This window comes from Thermothielavioides terrestris, chromosome 5 (genome assembly GCF_000226115.1).
Source record: "Thermothielavioides terrestris NRRL 8126 chromosome 5, complete sequence".
In the NCBI taxonomy this organism is placed as follows: Eukaryota; Fungi; Ascomycota; class Sordariomycetes; order Sordariales; family Chaetomiaceae; genus Thermothielavioides; species Thermothielavioides terrestris.
Genome location: NC_016461.1, coordinates 2,829,331 through 2,854,821, shown reverse-complemented (window position 1 = coordinate 2,854,821; position 25,491 = coordinate 2,829,331). Strand labels below are relative to the sequence as shown.

At 53.4% G+C, this 25,491-nt stretch overlaps 5 protein-coding genes across 5 annotated transcripts; 2 read left to right on the top strand and 3 right to left on the bottom strand.

The window, feature by feature from the left end:
* Positions 1-174: 174 nt before the first annotated feature.
* On the top strand, positions 175-1,923 carry THITE_2132051 (uncharacterized protein; the record flags this gene model as incomplete). Its single annotated transcript, XM_003656881.1, has 3 exons — positions 175-275; positions 337-1,850; positions 1,889-1,923. 3 exons carry the CDS (start codon positions 175-177, stop codon positions 1,921-1,923), a joined length of 1,650 nt encoding a protein of 549 aa, XP_003656929.1.
* Positions 1,924-10,621: 8,698 nt separating this feature from the next.
* Positions 10,622-14,402, bottom strand: THITE_2156327 (uncharacterized protein; the record flags this gene model as incomplete). The annotated part of the gene is made up of 5 exons (XM_003656880.1): positions 10,622-10,896; positions 11,029-11,533; positions 11,896-12,244; positions 12,336-12,943; positions 13,070-14,402. The coding sequence occupies 4 exons, from the start codon at positions 14,400-14,402 to the stop codon at positions 11,049-11,051; spliced, it is 2,775 nt and encodes a 924-aa protein (XP_003656928.1). The 3' UTR covers positions 10,622-10,896; positions 11,029-11,048.
* A 1,882-nt stretch (positions 14,403-16,284) lies between these two features.
* On the bottom strand, positions 16,285-18,409 carry THITE_45608 (uncharacterized protein; the record flags this gene model as incomplete). Its single annotated transcript, XM_003656879.1, has 3 exons — positions 16,285-16,998; positions 17,066-17,486; positions 17,781-18,409. Coding segments are annotated over 3 exons (1,764 nt in total), but the record flags the coding sequence as incomplete, so codon positions are not given.
* A 1,871-nt stretch (positions 18,410-20,280) lies between these two features.
* THITE_2132048 (uncharacterized protein) lies at positions 20,281-21,180 on the top strand (the record flags this gene model as incomplete). The annotated part of the gene is made up of 1 exon (XM_003656878.1): positions 20,281-21,180. One exon carries the CDS (start codon positions 20,281-20,283, stop codon positions 21,178-21,180), a length of 900 nt encoding a protein of 299 aa, XP_003656926.1.
* A 1,343-nt stretch (positions 21,181-22,523) lies between these two features.
* Positions 22,524-25,203, bottom strand: THITE_2122225 (uncharacterized protein). Its single transcript, XM_003656877.1, has 4 exons — positions 24,875-25,203; positions 24,361-24,782; positions 23,767-24,011; positions 22,524-23,708 (listed from the first exon to the last, which is right to left on the bottom strand). The coding sequence occupies exons 1-4, from the start codon at positions 24,912-24,914 to the stop codon at positions 22,634-22,636; spliced, it is 1,782 nt and encodes a 593-aa protein (XP_003656925.1). The 5' UTR covers positions 24,915-25,203; the 3' UTR covers positions 22,524-22,633.
* Positions 25,204-25,491: the final 288 nt, after the last annotated feature.

Here is a 25,491-nt window from a genome sequence, read left to right as displayed (position 1 = left end):
TCACGGTTGTTTAGCACATCCCTCGCGATACCCTCCAATCTGCTTCGTAATCCTCTCTCTCCTTGCTGGGCGCGCCTGCGTTTCATCCAGTTCGTCAGCAAGGTGGCTTGTGTTGTGAGCCCCGGATGTACCGAGTATAGACATACTCCTTGCCCTCCCGTGGGATCAGCCGTCATGGACAAGAGTGTCCCGCGAACCTGCAGGACGTCACCTCTACCCAGCAGGCAGCCTGGACCCCCCAGGACCCGGGTCAAAACCGGTTGCCGAACATGCAAGTAAGTGAGCGGCGGGAAGCCCAAATCTCGCCTGGCACTGACTCCCCGACCCTCCGTCCAGAATAAGACGCGTCAAGTGTGACGAGGGGAGGCCGGCATGCCACCGATGCGTGTCTACCGGCCGCGTGTGCGATGGCTACGGCATCTGGGGCGGCGGCGGAAACGCCTACAGCAGCATGGAAAGAAGGCAGACACCAGCCAAATTCCCGCAGAAGATGCCCATGGATGTGCATGCGCGTCAGTGCTTGCTATGGAGTAAATCTCCGGTTGTTATCCCGGGCATGGGCCCGCAGGAACAGACAGCCTTGGACTATTTCCGGACACGCATGGTGTACAAGCTTCCAGGCGTCTTCGCGTCCGAGTTCTGGGCGTCGACTGTCTTCCAGGCCAGTTTCGCAGAACCAGCCGTTTTCCACGCCGTAATCGCTCTTGGTGCTATTCACAGGAACGAATGGAACATGGCCGCCAACCTCGAAAATGGGAGGCGCGTGCAGTCGAACGAGAGCTTGGCCCTGCTCCACTACAACAAGGCCATTCGATGCCTGCTTGGGTTCGGCAAGAGCCGAGACAAACAGTCGCTACGGCCCGTTTTGGTCGCCTGCGTGGTCTTCATTTGTCTCGAGCTGCTTAGGTGCAGGTACCGGACCGCCCAAGCGCACCTCCAAAGCGGCCTCAAGTTGCTCAGCGACATGCAGAACCATCCCAGACGGACAGGTCGGGCCGAAGGGAAGTGTAATGACGGTGAGGACAGTTTCGTCGCGCCGCCCCAACGCGCCTCGGTTGACGACCAGCTAATCGAGGCCCTCGCTCGACTCCACATCCACTCCGCCCTCTTCTGCCCAGGGCCTGGATACCTCCAGGACACTGTTCCTGGCTACAGATCATCAGCAGTTCATGCCATGCCTCGAATCTTCCAAACCGTGGGCGCCGCAAGGCAACACCTCGACCAGTTGATCGACGGGGTGTCATTCCTCTCGGCGCAGATCAGGTCCAACGAAATGCGTTGTCCCATCCCGGAGGACGTCGTCCGGCAGAAGGAACTGCTGCAAGCCTCGCTGGCCCGCTGGCTATGCACCTACACCACCAGCCTCCCATCCCTGGCCTCGAGCGGCAACACCAAGACAAGCCTGAGTCTCCTCCTACTCCGCCTCTACCACACCATGGCCTCCATCATGGCATCCACCTGCCTCCGCCTCACCGACGAGACCGTCTTCGACCTCCGCACCCAGGGCTTCAGCAACATGCTCGCGCAGGCGGTCGAGCTCTTCCGCCAGTGGACCCAACTCACGAGCGCGCCGCCAGGCAACAATCGACAACAAACACCGAACTTGAGCTTCACGCTGGACATGGGCCACGTCCCCCCGCTCTACTATGTCGCGCTCAAGTGCCGCGAGCCGCGGCTCCGCCGCCGGGCCATCGAGCTGCTCATGTCAATGCCACACAAGGAGGGCGTCTGGGATGGGGAAGTGGCTGCGTATGTGGCGCGGCAGGTCATGGAGATGGAAGAGGGAGGGGAGAGCTATGACAACGGATATGCAGAGGTGGAACCGGCCAGCGTCCTGTCGGTGGTGCCGGGTGAGAGGAGAATCAACCATGTTACCGTGCTGTTGCAGAATGGGGTGGGGGAGGAGTCGACGTTGATATGTGAGCGATGGACGGGAGTCGCGTGGGAGTCTTGGACGAGGCGTTTTGATGTTAGCTTGTGCAAGGCTTCTTTGTGCATTTGCTAGTGACAGAAACTGCACAGAGTAGAAGCCCAGAGATTCTCGATAGACTCTCGAGATCCGTAAACGGTGAAAGCATTCCGCTCGTCGTTTGTCGCTTCGTTGCGACCTCGCGGACTTTGCAATCCTGGGGCAATGAGCGCGACTTTTCGGCTGCTCCGCGAGCATTGATCCTGAGTGTACCTAGTAAAGTTGCCCCCTAGGTAAATTTGCCTCCTCTTGTAGAGTTACATCATTGAACTGCTTCCCACTCCCTGGCTCCTCAGCTCAAGGGTAATAGGGTATGAAGGGTTGCCTTATGTTTGTATTTGGAGTGTCTTGAGCCTTGGAGAAGAGGGAGGAGTGTTATTAGTTGTGCCGAAGGCGGTGCCTCACGTCGTTCACCTACCGCCAGCCAACCAATGTCCTACTGAGCTGCCAACAGGGCGTTTCGACACCTCTGCGCCGACATAGCCCGTGATACACAGCTGGGGGCCGCGTACGACGATAATAGGCTATATTGCACTCACCTGATTGGGAATAGGGCACAGAATTCTAACTACATCGTCATCGACTTTGGCAGCTCATGCAATACGAACACGGACGATCCTTCGACTAGCGCGCTGGGGATACCATGTTGCGACGGAGCAGCTCTGGCTGTTGTACAGGAGAAACAGGCCGAAGCTGATGCAGACGAGGCGTCTTGCCGGCGGGAGCTGATAATAGTGGGTTTGTTCTTCAACGAACACCACTTTCAAGCGCCGTCCGCATTGTGTGTATGGCGTCAAAGCCAGCTTATCGCAAATCCACCATACAGTTTTATTACACAAGAGCGCTCCAATCTTAACGTGGCACACCATTGGGAAGGCAGAGAACCTGGCCCACAATGGCGCCATAGCACGCTGTGTACAGAATATAGGTTGTCAGTCCAATTCGACACACTGTAGCTTGGTTGACCAAGTCACTCACTTCCGCGGAAAATGTAACCGTGAGAATCGATCCAGAAAGCACAGGGAACTTCATCTAGAATGATATTCGTGTTCATCCTGGTGCAATATTCATGCACCCACACTACACAGCGCGCGAGGAGTTCCAGTCAGTACGGACTCGCTCAGCTCGCCAGGACCTCTCTCCTCCCCTGGCAGGGCCACTCACCATCCCCAATCTTGTAGAAGTTGTTGTTTGCCGTCCAAACCCCATTGCCGTCCTTGGTCCAGGCATGACAACTGGCCGCAAGGGAGAGCGCGGCAGAAATGACAGTTGGAAGAAGGTGCATGGTGAAATTTCAAGGAACGCCAGACGGACAGGGCCGGTTCAAGCGGGTTCAGTGTTTGTGGCGAGGAGTTGAGGGAGCTGAGTCTGGCCACGGGCAAAGTCGATGGGGAGTTTCTTGATTATGTACATTCGAGCGTATCCATCAATGCAAGGCATATGAGCATCCAGGTCTGGCAGGGCCCAATACCCCCCGGTCGCTAGGATTGTTGCTGCCACTATAACTATTCCGTAGGAGGCTAGATAAACAGCTGAGCAGTCAGTTGTGTAGGACCGTTGGGGGCTAAACGGACACAGGAAGCGAGGCGAGATGACGATTAAATCCTTCTTTGTCCTTCTTTCGAATGTGGGCCTCAAGAAGATGCATTTTGTACGGTGCCCGTAGCAGCGAGACGGCGAAGATACAGCCGACGGAGATGTACAGCGGGAGATCATGTTGGCGGAGTAGATGTAAAAAGCCGATAAAGGCCGATGAGCCATGGCAACAGCCAGCGAGATGGCGAGCACTCAAATGCGCTGTTAGTGCCTGGTCAGTTCTGGCATAGAGTAGTTAAGGACTAACAATTAAGTGAGCGCCAGCATGCCGGAGGCGTCGAGAAATCTGTCAGAACCTGGGCCTCAATACCGGGGGCTCGGCACCCACGGGCCGTACTGCCGTAATTAGGATCCACCAGAGCCACAGATCTAGATGCCCAGAGTAGCCCTCTTCTATATACACTTTGATCAATAACAACGAACAACACCATCATTGATCGCCGTCTCTATATATCAGGCACTTCGTAATAGCTTCCTTATCTCTATCTAGCGTAGTAGCTCTGTCAATTAAGAGTCTCATTTGCTTTGAAAACCTATTAAACAACACTATATAGCTCTATATACAACGATCAATAAAATCCCTTAGCGATACCTCTGATTAACTACTATATCTTCGAAGACCGATATAAAGGTTGATATTATTCTAGCGAGCCCCGATAACTAGGTGCCCTAGTATCGCTAGTTCGTCAACAAGGCTATATACTACGAACTTATAGACTACTTCGAAGATAAGGAGGAGCGTCTCCGCCCTACCTCGGAAAGTGTTAACGCCTACAATATAGCCTAAGAGCATATTAATCAGAAGCTCCGAGCCTACTTTATCGAACTAAAGGACATCGAGAAGGCTAAGGCTCGCCATATAGCCTAGGAGGTATACAACGCGCTTCGTAACAAAGCCTATAATTGTACTCCTAGCGTAGAAGCTAGCGATTAGAGCGATCAACCGCCCTATAACGACGATCGCTAAGACCGCTAATCCGTCACTGTGCCTAGCTACTACACTTGCAATAACGACGACTACTCTATCGACGAATAGCGCTATAGACCTTTGTCAATTAAGATACTTATAGTAGAGTCTCTTAATATAGCTAACTAGGAGGTATATAGGGCTTTTAAGAAGGAACTTAAGAGCAATATTACTATATTCGTTGTAATAATTTATAAAGAGCGCAACAACTATAACTAGAAGTATAAGCTCTAGTGCTACTAGCTCAATTAGATAAAGCACTTTATAACTACTACTATATTAGTAAACTACTATACTATATACTTCTTAAAGGGCTACTCCCTTTAAACGTAGTATTATAACCTTAAGAAGATTGTAAAACCTACTATAGAGACTGAACTCGAGCTCTAAACGCGCCTCTAGACCTACCTCGATATACTTAAGTACCCTAGGAACATATATATAAAAGCTACTAAGTTTAAGAGGTAGATCGTCAAGTAGGAAAACCTAATAGATGAATCGACTACCTAAGGGCTTACTAAAGCTAAGGATCTAAGTATCTAGTTTACTAAACTAATGTAGGCCCTTATAAACCCTATCCTAATATTTGTCTTATACTACTAGACGAACTAGATAGATTAGATTAAAAGGCTTAGGTTTAGAGATATCGCTATAGTAGTCTGTAAGGGCGTTGAACTGTTCCTTAAGAAAGCTCCTAGCTACGTTAGTAAAGGCTCCTTTACAATATACAGAGCCTATAAGAAAGAGAACAATACTACTAACTACTAAGAAGAATAGGGTGACTACGCTTATTAGAGCTCTTGTAAAGAGGGAGCTAAAGGCGGAAGATTATAGGCTAAATGGAAGCTCAGTATAGCTCCTACGTCTACTATTCCTATAGTATAGTCTCTAGATATACCTAGGTACTATACTTATAATCACTTCTACGTTACTAAGCTATATTACTACCTATATCCAAAGAATATACTAGATAGCTAGGAAGCTAGACCTTACATTAAGGCATATATAGAAGCGAATCTAAGGAGCAATTCCTCCTTATAAGCTAAAGCGAATAGGCTCTATATAAAGAGGTCTAGAACTACAATCAACTACAACTCTAAAAGCAATAGAGGCGATAAATTATATTGACTAGCCATAGTTTAGGCAGCACCGCCTTCGAAGGCATTGTAGCTATCGAACTAGGTAGCATTATACCAATAGGTACAAAATACAAGCACTAAACACTAGAATCAAGATTATACCAATAGGTATAATACTAGCCAAGGCACTAAACACTATACTAATAGGCGCAATACCAATCAGGCTGCCTAGGAGCCAAGCATTGCTCCTAAATACTAGAACGCTAGGCGTAATGCCAACTAGGCTGCCTAGGAGCTAAGTATAGCTCTAAACAGATTGAACAACAATACTACCCCTTTAAATAGACTAAGCAATATCGCCCTGTTTAGCTATTAAATAGCTCGTAGATATATATAGCGAGCTATAGGCAAATGCTTAACAAGCTTTATAGCGATCTAAATAATATACTAAGCAAGAGAATTATATCCCCTAATTAACTTAGTGATCCTAGATTCAGAGTTAACTATTTATATTACTAACCACCTTAGTAGGTTTAAACGCTCTCTAAGACTAGTAGCGCTAGATAAGTATATCTAGGTAGGCAAGTACCCTATTTAGATCGAGAGTTATAGCGAGATAGATATTAAACTATAGAACAACAAGGGTATTGCGATCGTTACGCTATACAACGTTATATATTGCCCAACTTTCGTTTATAATATCGTGTTGCTAGAACAACTTAACTAGTGAGGGATCTAGTAGGACAATAGCCTATAGAGTACTCTAAACTACCCTCTTAGGCGGTATAATCACTCCCTCCTCGGATACACTACTAAGCTTTATTAACAATATGTCCTTAAGTATATACTAGAGGACTATACGCCTATAGCCTTTGTAATTAGAATATAGAAGCTTAAGCGCCTTATAAGGCATATAGAGAGTATAGCAGATACTATAACGTAGTATCTACGCCTTAGCTATATAGGCCCTAGAGCGTTAGAACACTTTGTCAACTGTTTAAAAGGAGGCTAAATCAAGGGTATCCCAACTATTAAGTGTAATGGCTATAGCCTTAGCAAGTCAAAACGCTGCCTTAGCTAAATACTATAGCCATTTGACTTCGGCCTAGGCGAGAGGATCGCCCTAGATCTTCATCCTTATAAAGAAGGCCGATAGCACTTCAAATACCTGCTCCTAGCAATAGACCGTTACTTAGATCTTATATAGGATTACTACCTACGCAACTATAAGGCGGCCAATATCCTAGTAGCTATCAAGTACCTTATATAGTTCCTTAGAACGTAGTACAAACTATAGATTAAAGTTCTAGAGTATAATAACGAGTTCACCTAGGCAAGTATTATTACCAACTAGGTATACAAGTAGGGTATTAAGATAGAGCCCTCTATACCTGATACCCCTACCTAGAATAGCGGCGTCGAGCGCTTAGGAGATATAATTAAGGAGAAGGCTAGAGCAATGGCCAACGGTACGTAGTTACTATGGCAACTGTGGCTAAAGATCACTAGAGTAGTAGTATATCTATACAATAGAATACCTCGTTTAACTACTAAATAGAGAATACTACTAAAGCGCTTTTATAGCTCCTTGGCTACTAGAGATAGCCTCAACGCATTAGAGTATAAGCTGTACCAAGGCCACCTAAAAGTCTATAGTTGTAAGGCGTTTGCAATAACGGATACTATAAAGAAGAAGTAGAAGCGCCTAGAGCGCCTTTAACCAAAAGCCTAGGTCGGATATCTTATTGGATATAACTCTTTAAATATCTATTGTATCTAAAACCTATCTACTAACTAAGTGATTTATACCTACGATATCATCTTTGATAAGAGGCAAGTGTTCTCTAGCAATAAATATAAAATCGCTTAAAGCCTTGTCTAGGTGGACCTTAAAGAGCTGAAACGCTAGCTTTAAGCTAGACATATAGATAATGCCAATTATAAAAGCGATAACGAACTATTGCCTATAGTAGAAGAAGAAGAAGAAGAGGAGTCTACTATAACGATAGGTACGTTATTAGAGACTGAACAAGCAGAAGTAATCACTACTATCGAAGAAGCCCTAGATACTATTGTAGTAAAGGGCGATGCCTCTAGGACCTTCCCTAAGTTCCTTTATCTAACACTACCGCCAACGTTACTAGCTATACTTATAGTAGTAGCCTTCGTTGGCTCTCTACTACCCTCCTCTAAACAGAGGAAGAGCGCCCCTAGCGTACCTAGAACTGAAGCTAAGTATAAGTTCGAGCTATAGTAGGTGGCCTTCTATATAGGAACGCTAGGTCCTAAGGCGGAAGCGAGGCGCCTAATTAGGAAGATAACCTACCTAGCTAAATAGAAGGAGGAAGAAAGAAAGCTTATATACGAAAAGGTCGCCTAGCTAAAGCAAATAAATAAGCTAAATACTATCTACTAGTTATAGCTACTGCTAGAGCTAAAATGGTATATAGACCTTAAGGACTATCTACTAGGAGAGCTTTTTCTAGAGGCTAAATGTAATTACCTACGTAGCTATAAGATCAAATAATCCTAAGAGGAGGTTAGCTATTACAACAATCAAGTTAGCGGCAATTAGATCCTTGATAGTATATAGGTATATATCTATAAGCTTAATAAAATAGGGCATCTCGTCAAATGTAAAGTAAGACTAGTTGTCTATAGCGATTAGCAATAGAGGACTTTGGCGGAAGAGAACTATATAGCAACTCTAGCTATATAATCGTTTAAAACAGTCCTTGCAACTATAGTACACTTCGACCTCAAACTAAAGCAATTTAATGCTATCAATACGTTTATAAATATAGAGATCGATAAGGATGTCTTTATATATATACCACAGGGCTATCGCAAGCCTAGAACGGTATTAAAGCTAAAGAAGGCTCTATATAGCCTATAGTAGTCGCCCCTCCTCTAGTAGAGGGCACTAACCAATACGCTTAAGAGCCTAGGTTTCCAAGCTATACCTTAGGAACCTTGTATTATAACGAACAAAGGCATTATCATCTTCTTCTATATCGATAACATCGTCCTTATATACCGTAAGAGAGACTATAAGCGTATAGGAGAACTGATCAACGGCCTAAGGGCCTATTATAAACTTATAGGTAGCGATGACCTACATTGGTTCTTTAGAATAGAGGTCTACTACAATCGAATAAAGCGCCTAGTATAGCTTAGCTAAACAGCGTATATCAAGAAGATCTATTAGCTTATATAAAACTAGAAGAAAGAGAAAACGCCTATAGATACAAAGGAACTGCTCCTATACTTGGAAATCGTAATCAACGGTTCAGTAGGCCTATATCAAAGGAAGATCAGCTCTATTCTATATATAGCTATTAATATATAGCTAGATATCGCCTTTGCAACGTTATAGCTCGTATAGTTCAATTAGAACCCTAAACTAGAACACTATAAGGTAGCTAACAGAGTGCTATATTACCTCTATAATATATAGTTCCTAGCACTTCAACTAGGCAATAGCGATATCCTAATTGTAGCTAGCAATACTAGCTTCGCTAACAATAGCCTTGACTATAAGAGCTTATAAGGTTATATAATTATACTATTTAGTAGGTTTATTATATAGCAAGCTAGTAAATAAGATACTATTATTATATCAACTATAGAGGTAGAACTCCTCGCCCTAGCGTAGGTAGCTAAGGAAGGTATATTCCTATAGCGCCTATTAAAGGAGCTATCGATCGAACTGAACGACTACCACCTCTCTATTTAGTGTAACAACCGCTAGACGATTAGGCTAATTATAGCTAAAGTGGCTGCTCTATAGACTAAGTTGTAGTACATTAATATCTACAACTACTAGCTATATTAGGAAGCGTAGAATAGGAGGATTAAAGTGGAATATATACCCTCTAAGGAAATACTAGTAGATAGCTTAACAAAGGCGCTAAGCCTAGAGCTTTATAAGCAGTTCATTGCTATATACAATCTAATTAATATTAAGTACCTAATCGAACTATATACCAACTAGGTACGTAAGACAGAACAACTAGCGAACAAGCCAATAGCTATAGCTAAAAAGAAGGTTTAGTTTACTACTTAAGCGTATAGAATTAAGATAGGTAGGCACTTAGAAGGATCTAGGCGATAGAAAGACCTCAACACTATAGAACAACCGAATTAGGAAGATTATAAGGATAGTGATAGCATCAAGATTACTAAATACAGTAAACAGGCCAAAGCTATAGCTCGACCTAGGGGGGTGTATCAGAACCTAGGCCTCAATACTAGGGGCTCGGCACCCACGGGCCATACTGCCGTAATTAGGATCCACTAGAGCTATAGATCTAGATGCCCAGAGTAGCCCTCTTCTACATACACTTTGATCAACAACAACGAACAACACCATCATTGATCGCCGTCTCTGTATATTAGGCACTTCGTGATAGCTTCCTTGTCTCTATCCAGCGTAGTAGCTCTGTCAAAATCTAGGACGTCGGCACTTGGCGCGCCCGCTCTGGAGTCACTGCACTGTGGAGTACATATACACAGCAATTGGGTTGTGTATTGCCAATTACAATCCGGGCAGACCCATGGTCACAATGGCTAGGTACCCCGCTGATTGTTCGAGAGGTCACCGCTAGCTCCCCAGGTGGATGCCTCCTATTTCCGTCATTCGTTTGTGCCACGCCGACGAAAGTAATCTATCCATGGCACAATCACAGGAAGTTACCATAGGTATTCAATTCGACATGTAACGGACCAAGCACCTATCCTACATACAATTACAAGTCTCTGCCCTCACTTGAACTGTACATACCCATCACTTACAACCCATCGATCCGTGGTACCCAACTACCTAGCCATCCCAGCCCCTATACGACATTACTCATCTTTACCCTATCGCTTTCCATCATCCACTTAAGCCACAACTCCTCAGGGGACCGCATCTGCCAACTGTCCTGTGCGCAGGCATACATTACCCGCTCCTATAACCCATCCCTGTAGCAGCCACCAGCAAAGAGTCGCACGCAATCTGTCGCGCCCGACGTGTCCAGCAGCGGCACATGCTCACATCCCGGCATATCTCAGCTTGTCAGCGTCCTGAATAGGTATTACCCGAGGGCTGAAGGAAAAAGTGAGGATTATCGCAGCCGTCTCTTCTTCCAGAAGAGATTCGCAGCCCCCTCTTCTTCTAGAACAGAGGGCTGCGAAAATTCCCACTCTTCCTTCAGCTCTTGGGCATGCTCCCCGTTGGATGGCGACAGGAATGACTGGTTGGTGGCGGCGGTGGCGGGGGTGGAGGGGGGAGAATGAGGAGCCTGCCAAGCCGAGGAACACGGTTAGTTAGCACGCTCCCCGGAGCCAGTCTCGTAGCCACGGGAATTTTTTCTTATACACATGCTCATGGGGTTGTAGGGTGTAGCAGTGAGGCAGGAAAGGCAGGCACTAACTGGGAGAAGCAGAGCGAGCATCACGCACCGACAACGCCCGCTCCGCCGCCGCCGGTAATGACGTTGTTTGTGCTGCGGCCCGTACTCGTTTGACTCCCACCTTTACCGGCTGTGGGGGTAGTGGCTGTGCTCGTCGTGGCCTGCGCAGCTGTCGCGTTCGCTCCAAGCAGTGACGGTGCGCTGGTGCCGCTTGCGGCAGCGGCCTTGTTCTCTGGATTCGGGGCGCCAAACAGACCAGATATGCTTGCCTTACTGCTGGGGGTGCCGAAGGTGGTGACGTTAGATCGCGTCGCGGTCGAGTTGGACGTGGAAGGGAAGAGCGTGGAAGGCGGGAGGCGGACGCGGATGCGGGGACGAAGGTTTGCAGCGTGCTGGGCAGGTCGACGGGCGTGGGCAGCGGGAGGATGGGCAGGGGGGTGTTTTCCCTCTGAAGCGTTGAGGGCGTCGCTGAACTTGAAGGACGAGAAAAGGCTAGTTCCGGGCGGAGCGGAGGCCGCTGCTGGTGCTGAAGCGGCAGCAAAAATAGATGTGGTGCCTCCCGAATGGCTGAAGATAGACCCCGTGCCGGAGGTCTGAGGAGGGGCGCTGGTGGTAGCTGGAAACTGGAACAGGAAGGGGAAGGGCTTTGCAGGGGCCTGAGTGTCCGCAGCGGGTGTTAACGCGGGAGATGCTGGACTCGGTGACAGACGGGGTTGTGACCCTGTGGTCACTGCCTGCTGCTGACTGCTATCTGACGCTGAAGGCCGCGTCGGATTCCCCGCGAGAGCCGTTGGCGTGGAGGGCACGGCGGGTGCTGAGACGACTGTTAGTCCTGAACAAGGCTCTGCCCTCAATAGGTATCTGTTTTCGGCGACTCCTGTCCGGAACCGGCAGCAGCCGGAGGCCGGTGAGTCATGGTGGAAGCGGCGGCTCGGCATCCGGGGTCTGAGCCTCCCGAAAGACCGGCGCTCCCTGTGTTGAATGTCACTGACCCACCTGTCAGCTCTCTCGGCCTGTTCCTCTGGCACCTGCGCAGGCCCTCCCTGAGGATGCGGACCTCTCTCCGGAGAACCATTCGCTGGCTCTGCACCTCGTCCGACTCGGCGGCCAGCTCCGTCAGCTGGTCAGCGCTCATCTTGTCGACCTTCCTCGGTGTCAGGATGTTCGGAAGGTCGCAGACCAGACAGCCCTCGACTGCGAGATTGATGATGTTGTCGACAAAGGTCCGCAGTGACATCTGGCATGTTTGTACGGCGTTAGCCAAGATAGTCCATGGCGGGCTTCAGAGAAACGCGGAAGGGGCAATCAAGGGAGGCTTTTCAACTCGCCTCATAATGAGAGATGGCCATATCAATCACTCTCGAGGCGGCAAATTCGTCCCGCCGAACCTGGCCCAGGTTACGGACGGCCTTCTGGAGCATCTGTCGGCTCAGGCGCGCTTTGTTTCGGAACAGTTCAGGGTGGACTTCTCCAAGGTGATCGGCGAGCCGACCGGCCAGTCGGCGGAGCGTCTTTTCCTCCATTTTGAGGCTGAACTCGTCCTCGAGTGGCAACCCGTAACTCTGTTCGTAGGGAAGAAGCAGCTCCTGCATCTTTTTACGTAGCAGCTCCTCCCGCTCGGCAAAGAAGGGGTCCACGCAGTCGCTCAGGACAGCACTGAAGGTGGTTTCGTCGGTGCCGATGACGTGCCGGAAGGCCTCCTCAACGAACTCTTCGCAGACCTTCAACACTTTCCGGAGGTGAGTCCAGGCGATGTTCTTCCACGGCTTGGCCTGCTTCTTGAACAGCTGGAGGGCGAGCTCGCTGTTGGCTTCGCCGGGGAATTCGCGGCCCAGGTTGAACGAGGCCTGCAGCTGCAGCTCCGCATTGAGCTCTGCTTCACGTTTGGGTTCTGGGTGTGGCACGTCGTATTCGTCCATCAGTTTCCGCAGGTAGGCTGGATATTTTGGTGCGTCTTCAACATCATCATCGTTTTTGTCGTCGTTCTCGTCGTAGTCGTCGTTCCCGTCGTTCTCGTCGTTCTCGTCGTAGTCGTCGTTCTCGTCGTTCTCGTCGTAGTCGCCATCCTCATCGCCCGGATTCTCGTCAGCAGCACCCCTGTTGTCCCACAGGATCTTGTATCGGGCGCCTTTGAGATTCATGACGGCGTCAAAAGCGCGGTTCATGTTGCGCAGCTTGGCGCGCAGCTTTGTCTTCTGCTCCTCGATGCCCCCAAAGAAGTCCTCATTGCTGTACCGACCCTCAATCCCGTCGCGGGCCAGCCACTGAAAGTCCTCGGCGATGCCGAGCAAGTACGAGCGGAGCTCCTCGGGCGTCGACCGCGAGCTGCCAAGACGATCCAGCGCCTCCTGGCGCTTCTTCAGATTTGCTTCGATATCTTGGATCAGGCCCGGTAGGTTGGTCCTGATGTGGTCGAGAAGGACTTTACTCAGACGCTTCCGCAGGCTCTCGACGCCCCTGTTCGCCGGCAGGATGGAGCTCCAGGCGCCGGACCGGAAGAAGCGCTGCTCGATATCATCTCGGGCGTCAACCCCCGAAGACCTCTCGCTCTCGGACGGGTTGCGCAGAACGTACCAGCCGAGGGTGAGCTTGTGCATGCTCTCGAGGCCCTTGGCCAGGTCCAGGTACTTGCGCTCGTTAGCCGACCCAGGTCCGGCCAGGTCGGGCTTGGTGATGACGCCAATGGTGCGCTCGCGGGACGGGTCGTGCTTCCGAGCCACCTGCAGAACCGCCTGGTTGGCGAGCTGATTGTTTGCGGCCACGACGGCGAGGATGATGCTCTTCGGCTGGCTCATATAGCTCGCCACCAGCTGGTCGACGATCTCCTTGTCGGCCTGGTTCTGGTCGGCCGTCGCGCTGTGGAAAATGCCAGGAAGGTCGACCAGCGTCAGAGGGTACACGTCTGGTGCGGAAATCTCGACCCGCAAGATGTCCCGTGAGAATCTCTTGGCGCTCCCCTCGCAAACGCCCATGCGCGTCTTGGCTTCGCGGATTATGTCGGGCAAGGCCTCCCGGTCGAAGGCCTCCCTATGGAATGGCTGGCCCAAGACGGATCCTTGCCCAACCGGCCCGGGCGCGCTGTCCGCGAGCTGGATGCTGACTTGCACGGCTGTCTCACTGGCGCGGCGCAGAACGAGCTCCGTGGCGAAGCGCGTGCACAAGTCGCCGTCGACGGGGAAGCGCACGCGCGAGATGGCTTCCAGCACGGAACTCTTGCCCGACGACTGGTCGCCGACGACGATGATCTGCGGCAGGTTGACGATGTCGCCGACATGGATCTCCCGGAGACTGTCAATGGTGTCGAGCAGCGCCTTCGCCTGGGGGTCGTTGAGTTGCGCCAGCGACTCAGCATCAAGATCCACCTGCGGCGGCGGCGGAGTCTCGAGAGAGCCCATGCTGTCTGTGTACAGGTAGTCGACTTCGCTCTCCGATTCTGGCTGCTCGTGCCTTTGAACTCGACCGGCCGAATTCATGCAATAATTCAAGAAATAATCACTGATCGTTTTGAGCGTGGTCGAGTGAACAAACGCGAGAGCCGGAGGCACGCACGACGGCTACCTCCTGATATTTATAGAAAGGCATCCTGCGTCAGGTATGCACCAATGTCAACCTTCCACAGCCGAAGCAGGGGCCAGCCGCTTGGTTGCATGCAAGTTGTTGCAAAAAGCAGTTTGCTATCACTAACACGTGTTTCATGGATGGGAAACTCTGGGCGCTTAGAGTTCATCCTTTTGGGGGAACTTTCACTGCCAGAAGCGCCGGGCTGAAAATGAGGGCTGGCCCCCCGGCATCGACCCCGGGGGGCTGTGGCTGTGATGGTGATGTCGGGTGAAACCAGCGACCACCCTCCACGCGCCATCAGGCTCGGGCTTTCCTGGCTGCGGAAGACCACGAATCACAACAGAGTTCGGCGAGTCTCGAGGCGCCTAACGATGCACCCCCCTGCCGGGTCGCGCTTGCAATGGCCCAACACGCCGGTTCTGCTGAGCCTTCTCCGCACACAACCGAATGGAACGTCTGTTGCAGCGAAAAGCGTTCGAAACCAGGGCGTGGTGCTTCCTCAAGAGCTTCCTCAAGCAGAGGGTCAAGATCCAGCACCGACTTGCCCATCGAGCCCGTTCTCCCAGTCAGGTGCGAAAGATGATGGCGCAAGACGAGGGTAGTGATGCCACAGCAGTGCGTCGCCGGAAGCGACGGACGAAGCCAGAGTGATACTTATCGATTCGGGGCACTGTGGCGGGCTCCTCAGGCTCACCTGGCTGGTTACAGCTGTACACTCGACAAAGGAACGGATATGCTCCCTAGAGCGCTTTGACGTTGGTTGTCGTTTCCAAACACCACGCGAAAGTGGGTCCAGGAAGTCTGCAACACACACCCTTTTTCCACACGTTGTTCGCAGAATCCAAAACCAAGATTCCACAATATTAGCCCACACAACGGCTACGCGCAGTATAGAGATGTCTATATATATATATTCAATGCCGTACAATTCAAATCCACCGTCAAATTAATGGTGCGCGCAATACGCGCGAAGATAATGATGAGTGTAATAATACCGTAAGATACACTAGAAACCCCTGCATTTTGTGTAAAATACCTGTAATTTTACGCCTATCAATATCACGTCGCGCATTTGCGCGCCATCAATCTGACGGTGGATTTAGATTCTACGGCATCGAATATGTATATTTAAAGCTCTCTATACTGCACGCAGGCGTTGTGTGAGCTACTGTTGTAGAATCTGTTTTTTGGTTTCTGCAAAAAACCTGTGTTTTCTCTTGGTGCTTGGAAAACCCACTTTCGCCTGGTGTTTGGAAACGACAAGGGATTCGAAACCGGCCTGACAGCTGAGGAATGCTAGACCGATGCAAACTTTACCGATTACGTTAGACAGAGAATCGTGGCCAACCAGAGGGGGTATGCTGTGATTCCCACCCATGGCTTCGACGCAGAGACAGTCTGGTTCATTGGCGAGGATACCGCCCGCTCAGGAGTGCGGAGCATAAGGTATTGTTCGTGCAAAGCGCGGTCGTGAGCCGGACTCATGGGGGTTACAATTTGACGTGAATATGTGAGAGCATGTTCACCCCTATCCCGTATCGTCTATAAGCTAATAGTACATGTCAATGCTTCCGACTGGACATCAATTATCCTGAATATGCCATACCGAGTCCCTGTAGCCCCAGGTCCCATGCAATGCTCGCCCTTTCATGCAAATCCCCTACCATAACCCATGCATAAACCTTGAAAGTTTGAACTGAACGTTTAATAATGACATCAAAAACGCTGGGGATCACGATTCTCATGGACCTTCTCCAGCTCCTGCCCGAGCTGCACCGCCGCGCGCTCTATCCAGCCGGGCTCGCCCACGCGGAACAGCAACTGCGGCTTCACCATGTTAAACTTGCCGAACGCGCGGAGCGACGTCGTCGTCATGAGATAGTACAGCACCTGCTTCATGACCTGCTCCTTTCTGAGGAGGTCGTGTTTCGTGACCAGCAGGTGCAGGATCCACGACATGTAGTCCTTGGGCCCCTCGGGGTCGGCCAGGGAGGGCTGCTTCTCCGTTTCGACGGCGGCGTACGCGCGCGCAAAGTCGAGCACGAGCGCGCCGATGGCGGCGGCGATGGCCGTGGCGCACGACGTGCCTTGAACAACCTCCTCGCTGCCGTGGACGCTTTGGCTTAGGCTGGGGACCCGCAGGTCCTGGCCGATGACCTGGAAGTTGGGCGCGTTGGGCTGCGGGTCCGGGCTGAACTCCGACGGCTTGCCGTGGCCGTCGTGCGAGTGCACGCAGATGGCCGTTCCCGACGACGCCGGGTACGCGATCGGGCTCCGGTCCGGCCCGCGGTTGTTGCCCGCCGCCGCAAAGACCAGCGCGCGCCTGCTCACCGCGTCGAGCCGCTCGCGGACATGCTCCGACGTTGCGTCGATGGCCATGGATATCGAGATGATGTCTGCCTTCCACACGTTGACGGCATACTCGGCAGCCTGGGTATAAAGTTGTCAGCCTCCGTTTTGTTCTTATCTTCTGGACCGATGGGGCGGGAGTGGTCACCTCGGCAACCCTTTCAGGGGTCAGCGGGTCTGAGCTTGACGCGTGCTCCATGACCCGCCCAATGTAGAGTTTGGCATGCGACATGGTTTGCGTGAACAGGTACGTCATAACGCTCCCGTGTTGGTTTTCCGCCGTGTCACTGAGGGGCTCTCCTGGCTGGGCTGCCTCGCCGCGAACAAAGTCCTTCCACCCTACGATGCCTGGCCGGCGCTGGGTCTTTGGAATCTCGCTATCCCCGCCGTTGTGGCCCACGATGAGCCCCTTCATGAGCGGCTGGCTAAAGTTGCAGCCCGTGTCCAGGATGGCGACGCGGACCATGTTGTCCCACACCCTATCGGGCCGGAAGGCACCGTCCATATCCCTGTCACCGATCGCTCGCAGACCGTTCGAGATGGCCCTTAACGGCGCCAGGAACTTGTTACTGTGAGGGATAGGCAAGTCAGCATATAAGAGAGACCAGTGTGGACAGTGGCGACGGTGGGCGTACGCTAGGGCAATGAGGCTCGGCGAATGCTCGAGACTCCGGGTAAGTTTGGGAGACTTGGTGATGATCGGTAATGTTATCTCGGTTTTTCCAGTTTTCCCAATCGGATGGTCGGCCGAGGGATCTTGGGTTACATCTGCCTTGTGTTTCCTGATGAACTGCAGCCGCCACATGAACTGCTCGAGGTCTCCAAGCACTGATTTGCGTGGCGCGTGCGACTCCTCCAAGAACCGGGAGAGACCGAAGTTCGTCTGAGGAAGGCGTTGGTTATCCAGGACCCCTCGTTCGAGGCAGGAAACGACATTTTTCCACGCCCGCAAGAGGTTTGCTCTCGTGGCAACGGTACTGCCGAGGCTCGCCGGTCCCCACGAAGACGCGCGGAATTCGATACAGAGGTTGGCGGCCTCCATGATCGGCCACCTCGACGGAAACCGGAGCTCGCACTCGGACCGTAGTCTGTGAGCCTGATCCGTCTTACGGCGCATGTCGCCTTTCTCATCTCCGCCCAGGCCGAGCTTTTCAAGCCTGTCCCCGAGAAGCACTTGCAAGAGCACAACGCCGAGGCTCAGGATGTGCGGGAAGGGGTGTACGGGGTCCAGATCTGGCGAGCATATGTGAGCCCGATCCAGCCATGCTGCCGCGTCGTCGATGGAGTCGACCGAGAGATAGGGGTGGCGCAAGTCAAGATGGCGGGAGTTGCCGTCCGCCCAACCGAAGATGACTATGTCCGTGATGCCCCAGTCGGGAGCCAGCCAGCCGGTGGCAAACAGGTCCAGGACAGCGCGAGCGATATGCCAGCACAGTACCATTTTTTCTTGGTGATGCAGCTCTTCCGTCAGGACCTCGGCGAGGCTAAGCTCCAGCGCGCTGTCCCAGCTTGGGTGATGCCTGCGGTCGTGAGGCGCCGAAGGGTCGGCACCAATGTCTCCATTGTTGCCGACGCCCCAGTTGTATATCCGTGCGCTGAGAAGGTGAAAATCTCGGGCGCTTTTCCACTGCTCGGTCCTGCGTCCCAAGGTGGTGGTTAGAACAGAGGCATAATGATTTAATTTAATCGGCACTTGTTACCTACCTCATTCTGTTGGTGTCCACTACTGTCTCTTGCAGTCCTTGGGGACATCCAAAGAGCATCCTGAAGCAGTGAGACCCTGATGGGCTTTCACTCCAATTGCCTTCCATGAGCAGCTTGACCGACGTAATCTGAGACAGGCGCCCTGAGCTGCGGCCCGCTAGGCTATGACTGTTGAGATCGCGGCTTCTGGTAGCCTTTGACCCCCAAGTCTCCTTAACGGCGCTCAGAAGTGCTTTTAGGTTGTTGCAGGTGATCTCGCAACCACTTGGACTCCAGGTCGGGTACTCTGATTCGCCCTGCCCGTGCGTGCGCAAGCCGGTTGATTGTTGGCACTCCTTGTCGTCGTTCCGGATTAGAGAGTTAGGTCCGTAGGTCCCAAGATCCGTGCGGAACAGATCTCGGCCTATCCCCGCGGTTGTGGTTTCATTGAGCTCCCGAGTCCATCGGAGGTAGCAGAATAACTTGCAGACGGGGTCTGTGGCCACACGCCCGACTTCTGACTGTATGATGCTGTCCACCTGCCCAGGTGCGGACGATGGGCGTTAGCCCTCTGTGCAGAACCCAGGATGAATACCTACAGCACAAGGCAACTAACTTGATCGTCGAAGTCTTCGCGACTGCCTTGTCCGACTTGGGAAAAGTGTTTGTCGATTGCGTTGTCGAGTGCTTGTTGAGGGATAAGGCTGATGACTTCACGGAATACCTCGTTCCAGAGCAGGCTGTGAATCGCGAACCTATCGGCCGAAGTTGGACTGCTGTGAAATCGAACACTCGAGTAAATGGCCTCTAGGTCTTCGGCCAGGGCCTTTAGAGAACGCGCCTTCATTTCTGGGTCTGTCTTCCAACCGAGTTGGGCGGCGCCCTGACCCTGGGCGGCCAGACCCGCGGCCTCCCTCGCAAAGCCGGCCAAAACAGGCGCTGTTGTGCACAAGATCTGTCCAAGCGTGATGTTTTCGAGCTGCCGGTAGCAGGAGAGCGCCATGGTTCCCAAAATCAACTGAGCTCCGGGGTTGGAGCATCGCAAGCCACTGCAGGGTGGTGAGGGACTCTCCACGACGTAAGGAGGAGGGGGCGCATATTATTGAATGATTCGGGACCCTACCAGAACTGATACGAGTCGCAGCCGAACGGGAGGACTCCAACTCTCCTGTGAGTGAGGGTGTGCGAGAGCCTGGCTCATTCCCCTGCGCCCACTGCTGTCAGGGCCACCCCTCCCGTCCCCTCCCTCTCCCCCCCTCATCCATCGCAGGGCACACTGCACGATATCGCACTGTACATGGCCTCGCCTCTGAACCTGGTGATCATCTCCTGCATGTCCCCGGCTAAGAATAACCCGTCGGCTAAGCCCAGCCCTGCATGCACTCTGCCAGCCCGCGCCTCGGTCACCTGCATCAGTTGGTTACAAATGTGTCGGGCGGCCGCCTCCATCGCAATGGGCGGCTACTCGAGGGAGGCAGCCTGCTAAGACCAGACATTTAAGCCCGGGGCGCCCACTCGGCGTCTCCTTGCCCGTTCGAGGTTCATCATCATCGTCATCAGCAGCAGCAGCAGCAGCAGGAGCAGCAATATTTCTTCAAGCAAGACATTACCGCCGCCACAAGCACGACAAACATACTATCACTGAGCACTACCACAACTCCCCTCCGCCTTGCCGACACCATGAAGTCCCACGATCCCCGTACATGGATCCTCATCCAGTGCACGAGCTTCCCGCCCGACGACATCCGCCTGCAGCTGGGCCAGGTGCTCACCGACCCCCGCCTTCCGCAGAACCCCCTGTTCGCGTCGACCGTGGCGCCTCCCCCCGTCATGGAGGGCATGTCTGTCGCCGAGAACCAAGTCAACGGGGTGACGATGGGCATGCACTCGCACCTCGCCCGCTGCTTCAACCTGTGGGCGAACGTCTCGACCCTGGGCATCCCGGCCGACGCGGAGCTGCGCGCGGCCGAGATGCAGGGCGCGTCCTTCCGGTGGCACTTCGACGCGCTGGTCGACCGGGCCACCAGCTTCGACAGCCGGCACGTGGCGGCGGTGCTGCGGCACCCGCTGGTGCGCGAGTACATCGACAGCAAGCGCCGGTCGAGCTGGTTCTTCCGCGCGTACCCGCCGCTGTACATCGTCACGGGCGTGCGGATCGCGCGGGGCGCGCGCATGGAGGCCGTCTCGGCCACGTCGTCCGATAGCGGCGCCGGCTTTGATGTCAACGCCCGCTGGCCGGGCACCGTCGGCACCGGCATCACTGCCAGCGCGGGCGTCGGAGCCCGGCTGTCGCAGGCCAGCTACGACCATTCCTCCTTCGACAGCGCCAACGACTTCATTTTCGCGTACCAGTGCACCCAGATCAAGTACCGCATGGGGGTGCGCCAGAAGGTGTACACGGGTGGCGACACGCTGAGAACCTATCTCCCGGATCTGCTAAACAATGGCGACGACGAGGGCGAGCTGGAGGTTGGGGACCCGCCTTTCTTTCCCTATGCGTTTGGCGATGGAGAAGGAGATGTGGAGGAAAATGAGATCCTCACGGACGGAACTGTGAAGGCGATCGTAGCAGCTGCTTGAGGGCGGACACACACTTCGTGTAATATCAAACCTCGTGTGATATTTCGAGTGAAGCGGGCGGGCGGCAGGCGGGGGGCTGTTGCCATATTTTATTTTCTTTTCTTTTCTTTTCTTTTTTCATTTTTTTTTTGTTCTTTTTGCCTACGAAAGGAAAGGGAAGGGAAAGGACGGGACTTGGATACAGATGGACACACAGACGGACAGACGGACGGATGGACCAGATTGGGAGGCTCAGTCAGTTTTTCGACCAGGCATTGCCGGCGTTCCCTTTGACTTTGGCTTTAGCTCTTGGCTTATCAGGGTATTATACTGTACCCTAGAGGATTCATCTCTTGTTTGCGCATGTGAACATCGTCGATTTCCGCAGATGTCTGTGAGCCACAACCCACGGGGGTTGCCACCACGGGATCCCCCAAGGACCCGGCCCGCGCGGCACAGTCCGTTGGCGGCTTGCTGCGAAGTGCCCATTTCATGTCGTGATGCGGGGTTTGTGACACGGGAGCTGCCTGATAAAGTCTCAGCCCCTGTGGCCATCATACCGTCACCTGCAGCTGGTACCGTGCGAGTGCGGGAAACGCCACGGCGCCTTGCCTTCCCGGTTGTCGTCGTCCAACCTGTGTTCAGCGGACGAGTGCGGGCGGTCTCCGCACCTGCGGCCAGCAGTTAGAGACCACCACAGTCACTCCTCATTCGCACTAGGGCGACATTCGCTAACCCGGGAGCGGAGGAGGTTGGGGTCAGGATCATCAGATACCTAGGGTTAGGGGTAAAGTAAACGGACCGCCAACCCCTGAATCCCCTGGGCAACGGTTGCGACAAGACAGAAACATGCCCCCGGTGCTCGATATGGTTTCCATCAACGGGCGACACTTCGTAACCGAACAAAACCGCTCATGGCAATCATTGAAAGAAAAGCAAGTCTTTAATTTAGAGAGGCCGCAAGCACCTTCCTTGCGGCCCATCACAGTGAATTCCGAACGACCCTAGCCAGCCATCGACAGGACCTACACCGTACATGCCGAACAAGAGGCGATATAGATGATTGACAAAACGAGCGGCGAAAAAGAAAAAAAAATGTGTAGAAGGATTCCGAGTATGCCGAAAAGATGCTGTTGCCAACCGCTCCCTTGTGTACCTTTGCGTCCCTTAGCCGGCGCAAACGCTGTTCCCATAGAGAATCCCACTTTCCCAACTCGCAATCCAGTTGGGCTACAGACCAACAACCCAATGCCATACACAGCGCCAGTATTTCACCTGGTCGACTTCCCGATACCCAACTACGCCCCCCTCACGCCGTGCGCGACCGGCCGCCCGTTTTCGGAAATCGGACCGACGCAACACCTCCCGAGATGGGAATCGGTGGGCTGGCGCTTGGGACGGAGATTCGCTACCCGGACTGGGGCCGATCCTCGGCTTGGGGATGGATGTCCTCCTCCAGCTGCGGGCTAGCGTCCTACGCCACCCTCGCAGCCGGCTTCATGCCCCGCCGCCCTAGCAGCGTGGCGCCTTCCAGGTTGAGCTCGAACACGCCCTTCTGTCGGTTGCGTTCCCGCACCTGCTGCCTAACGGCGGCGGCAACGGCCGCCGAGTGCTGGCCGTACCCGCGCTGCCCGGCCGCCGCGGCCGAGGGCGGATGCGCCTTCCTCTCGCGGTCGCGCCCGCGGTGTTCCTGGTCGCGAATCTGGGCGTTGCGCATGCTCTGCTCGAGCTGCTGCGTAGAGCTGTGGCTGGTATTGGCCTTGCGCACGTACGCCACGCCGCCGTCCTCGTCCTCCAACTCCTCGTCTTCATCGAGCTCGCCGAGGCGCGACACACCGGCCTTAGCACCCAGTTGTCTGCGCCGCTTGCCCTCTTCCTCCTGGCGATGCACAGCGTAACCCACATCGAAGACCTCACGTAGGTTGATGGCAGCGGGCGACCGGTAGTCGTAGCGCTTGTCGCCTTCCACAAGCTTGCCAGCGTCGAAGGCGCGCAGGGCTTGGTCGCTAGATATCGCCTTCCTCTCGTCTCGGGGCGTCTGCCCTGGCTCGCGGATCCACGGGTGGGCGAGGAATTCCCTGATCGTGTACCGCTTCTCCGGGTCGACGCAGAGCAGGTGCGAGATCAAGTCCCGAGCCGAGTGGCTGATGTCATCCCACCACGGGGACAGGAAGGTGTATTGGCCCTTGGCGACCTTCTCGGTGAGCACCTGCAGGCTCTCGTCGTAAAACGGCGGGAATCCGCACAGCAGCGTGTATAACACACATCCCAGCGCCCACATGTCGACCGACTTGGAGTACCGTTCATCCTTGACGATCTCGGGAGCCGTATACCCGACAGTGCCGCAAGGTGTCATGGTCTGGGTGTCCCATACGATCTTGGAAAGCCCGAAATCGGCAATCTTGATCTGCCCAATTCCGCCAGCGCCGACCCCCTTGATGAATTCACCCTCGTCAACCTTGTCTTCATCCCCGGGTTGCTTCGGCTTGGGGTGTTTTGAGGGGATGAAAGGTATGGGGACGAAGAGGATGTTCTCTGGCTTGATGTCGCTACCAGTGTTGTTGTCAGCAGATAAAGTCGCCGCATGTCGAAGGGGCTACTCCCTACCGGTGAACGATCCCTCTTTCTTCGTGCAGATACTCCAGCGCCTTCGCTACCTGAGTGATGACGTGGCGCGCTAGATCCTCGCTGAAGTACGTCAGGCGCACAATCTGGTGGAATAATTCTCCACCTGGTGCCAGCTCGAGGATGATGTAATAGTACTGGCGCGACTCGTGGAAGTCGATCAGTTTGATGATATTTGGGTGATCGATCTGGCGCATTATCTGCACCTCCTTCAAGACGTTTCCTCTCTGCAGCAGCGGTGGTTAGCACTCATCAGCGTGCACAAAGCTGATCGCAGCGATCCCGGCGCTTGACTCGGGGGGGGGGGGTGTGGCGTCTAAAAACAAGCCACCGACAGCCTCGAGGAGTGACTGGAGCAAGCTGTCTGTAAGGCACATGCCGCCTTCATATGCGACGAAAAGTGAGATTCCTCGCACCTCTGCGGCTTTCGGTACTTTTGGCTTAAAGTCGGGATGGAGATGTTTATGGCTCTAGCTGGAGTCGGTAAAGGGAACTCGGACAGGAATGGAAGACGGATCATAGCAAGGAAACTGGGGTTGGCTAAAACAAGCTCGTGTCCCCACGCCCATCACATACCTGTATGCTGTTCATCTCGAACTTGTGGACAACCTTGATTGCAACTTCGCCAGCGCTGCCCTCGCGATCTCTCGCCCGATAGACATTGCTGAAGGCGCCGTCGCCCATCTTTTCGATGAGTTCCCACCGCTCAAGCCCCGGGTAATCGGGGAACTTTCTTTTGCTTTCGTTCTCCTCGGCGACAAGTTTCGCGATGTTGTCGTCGGGAATCCGCTTGTGTTGCGCCGTTTTTCCCTCCGCCGCTTGGAGCGATTCTCGCTTGGTTTGGTATTCTGCGGCATGACCGTGCTCAGCGGAGGCGGCCGCAAGGGCGGGCTCCGTAGCTCGAGAGGTCATGGTCGTCTTCGCTTGCGAGTCCTGGGTCGGCGGAGAGGGGTCACGCTTGGTTCGCGTCGATTCATCGGCCATTCGTGCTTGCTTGCCTATCGCGACGATCATCTTCAGATCAGCCCTTCCGTCCGCCGGCTGCAAGCCGAATGTTGGCGCCAGTCACGAGCCGGGAGGGGCAACCCACCAAGACGGATGAAATTTTTCAGCTGCTGTATAGTCGACATCCTGGCTCGTGAAAATGCTCTTTGATCTGGTGCTCCTTCCCTCGGGTCGAGCTGATACTCGGGCGCCCGCGGCAATGGAGCCACCCTGAGAGCGGCCGAGGTGGGGCAGTCGGTGGCTCGGGCGTGCAGGCGCCCGAAAATTCAGGAACCGGCGCGGGTGCTCCCAGTGCCGTCGAACCGGGGCCCAATTCAGCGGCTGGCGCCGGAAGAGCACAGACGCGATGATGCGTTGAATGGGCTAAGTTCCCCGAGTCTCGCGCTAGTAATGGTGATTGCAAACGAGAGAAATGCCCTGACCGTTGTATTGACCTTCGTTGCAGCGGACCGGGTGGGGACGGCGACGGGTCGAAGCTTTGCTGAGCAGAACGCAAAGGGTGAAAGGCCCTGATTCAAGGTCGGTGGGATCGGAGAAGGGAAATAGGCATTTGAGGTTGCGGAGGCTGCAACCAAAAGCAAGGCGCTGACGGGCAAAGGGCCGGCGGCGAAGGCAACCAAGAAGTCTTCCGTGGGCGATACCTTGTGGTTTTCTCCCGGGCACCCGCTGTCATCATCGGCGTGGTTGACTTGCGGGTCAGTG

Bases quoted from the DNA above. Each gene is read 5' to 3' on its own strand.
- THITE_2122225 (XM_003656877.1), bottom strand. From the start codon at position 24,914: ATGTCGACTATACAGCAGCTGAAAAATTTCATCCGTCTTG. The intron at 24,783-24,874 runs GTGGGTTGCCCC...TCGTCGCGATAG, and splicing joins GAAAAATTTCATCCGTCTTG to GCAAGCAAGCACGAATGGCC. The intron at 23,709-23,766 runs GTAGGGAGTAGC...CAACACTGGTAG, and splicing joins GAAAGAGGGATCGTTCACCG to CGACATCAAGCCAGAGAACA.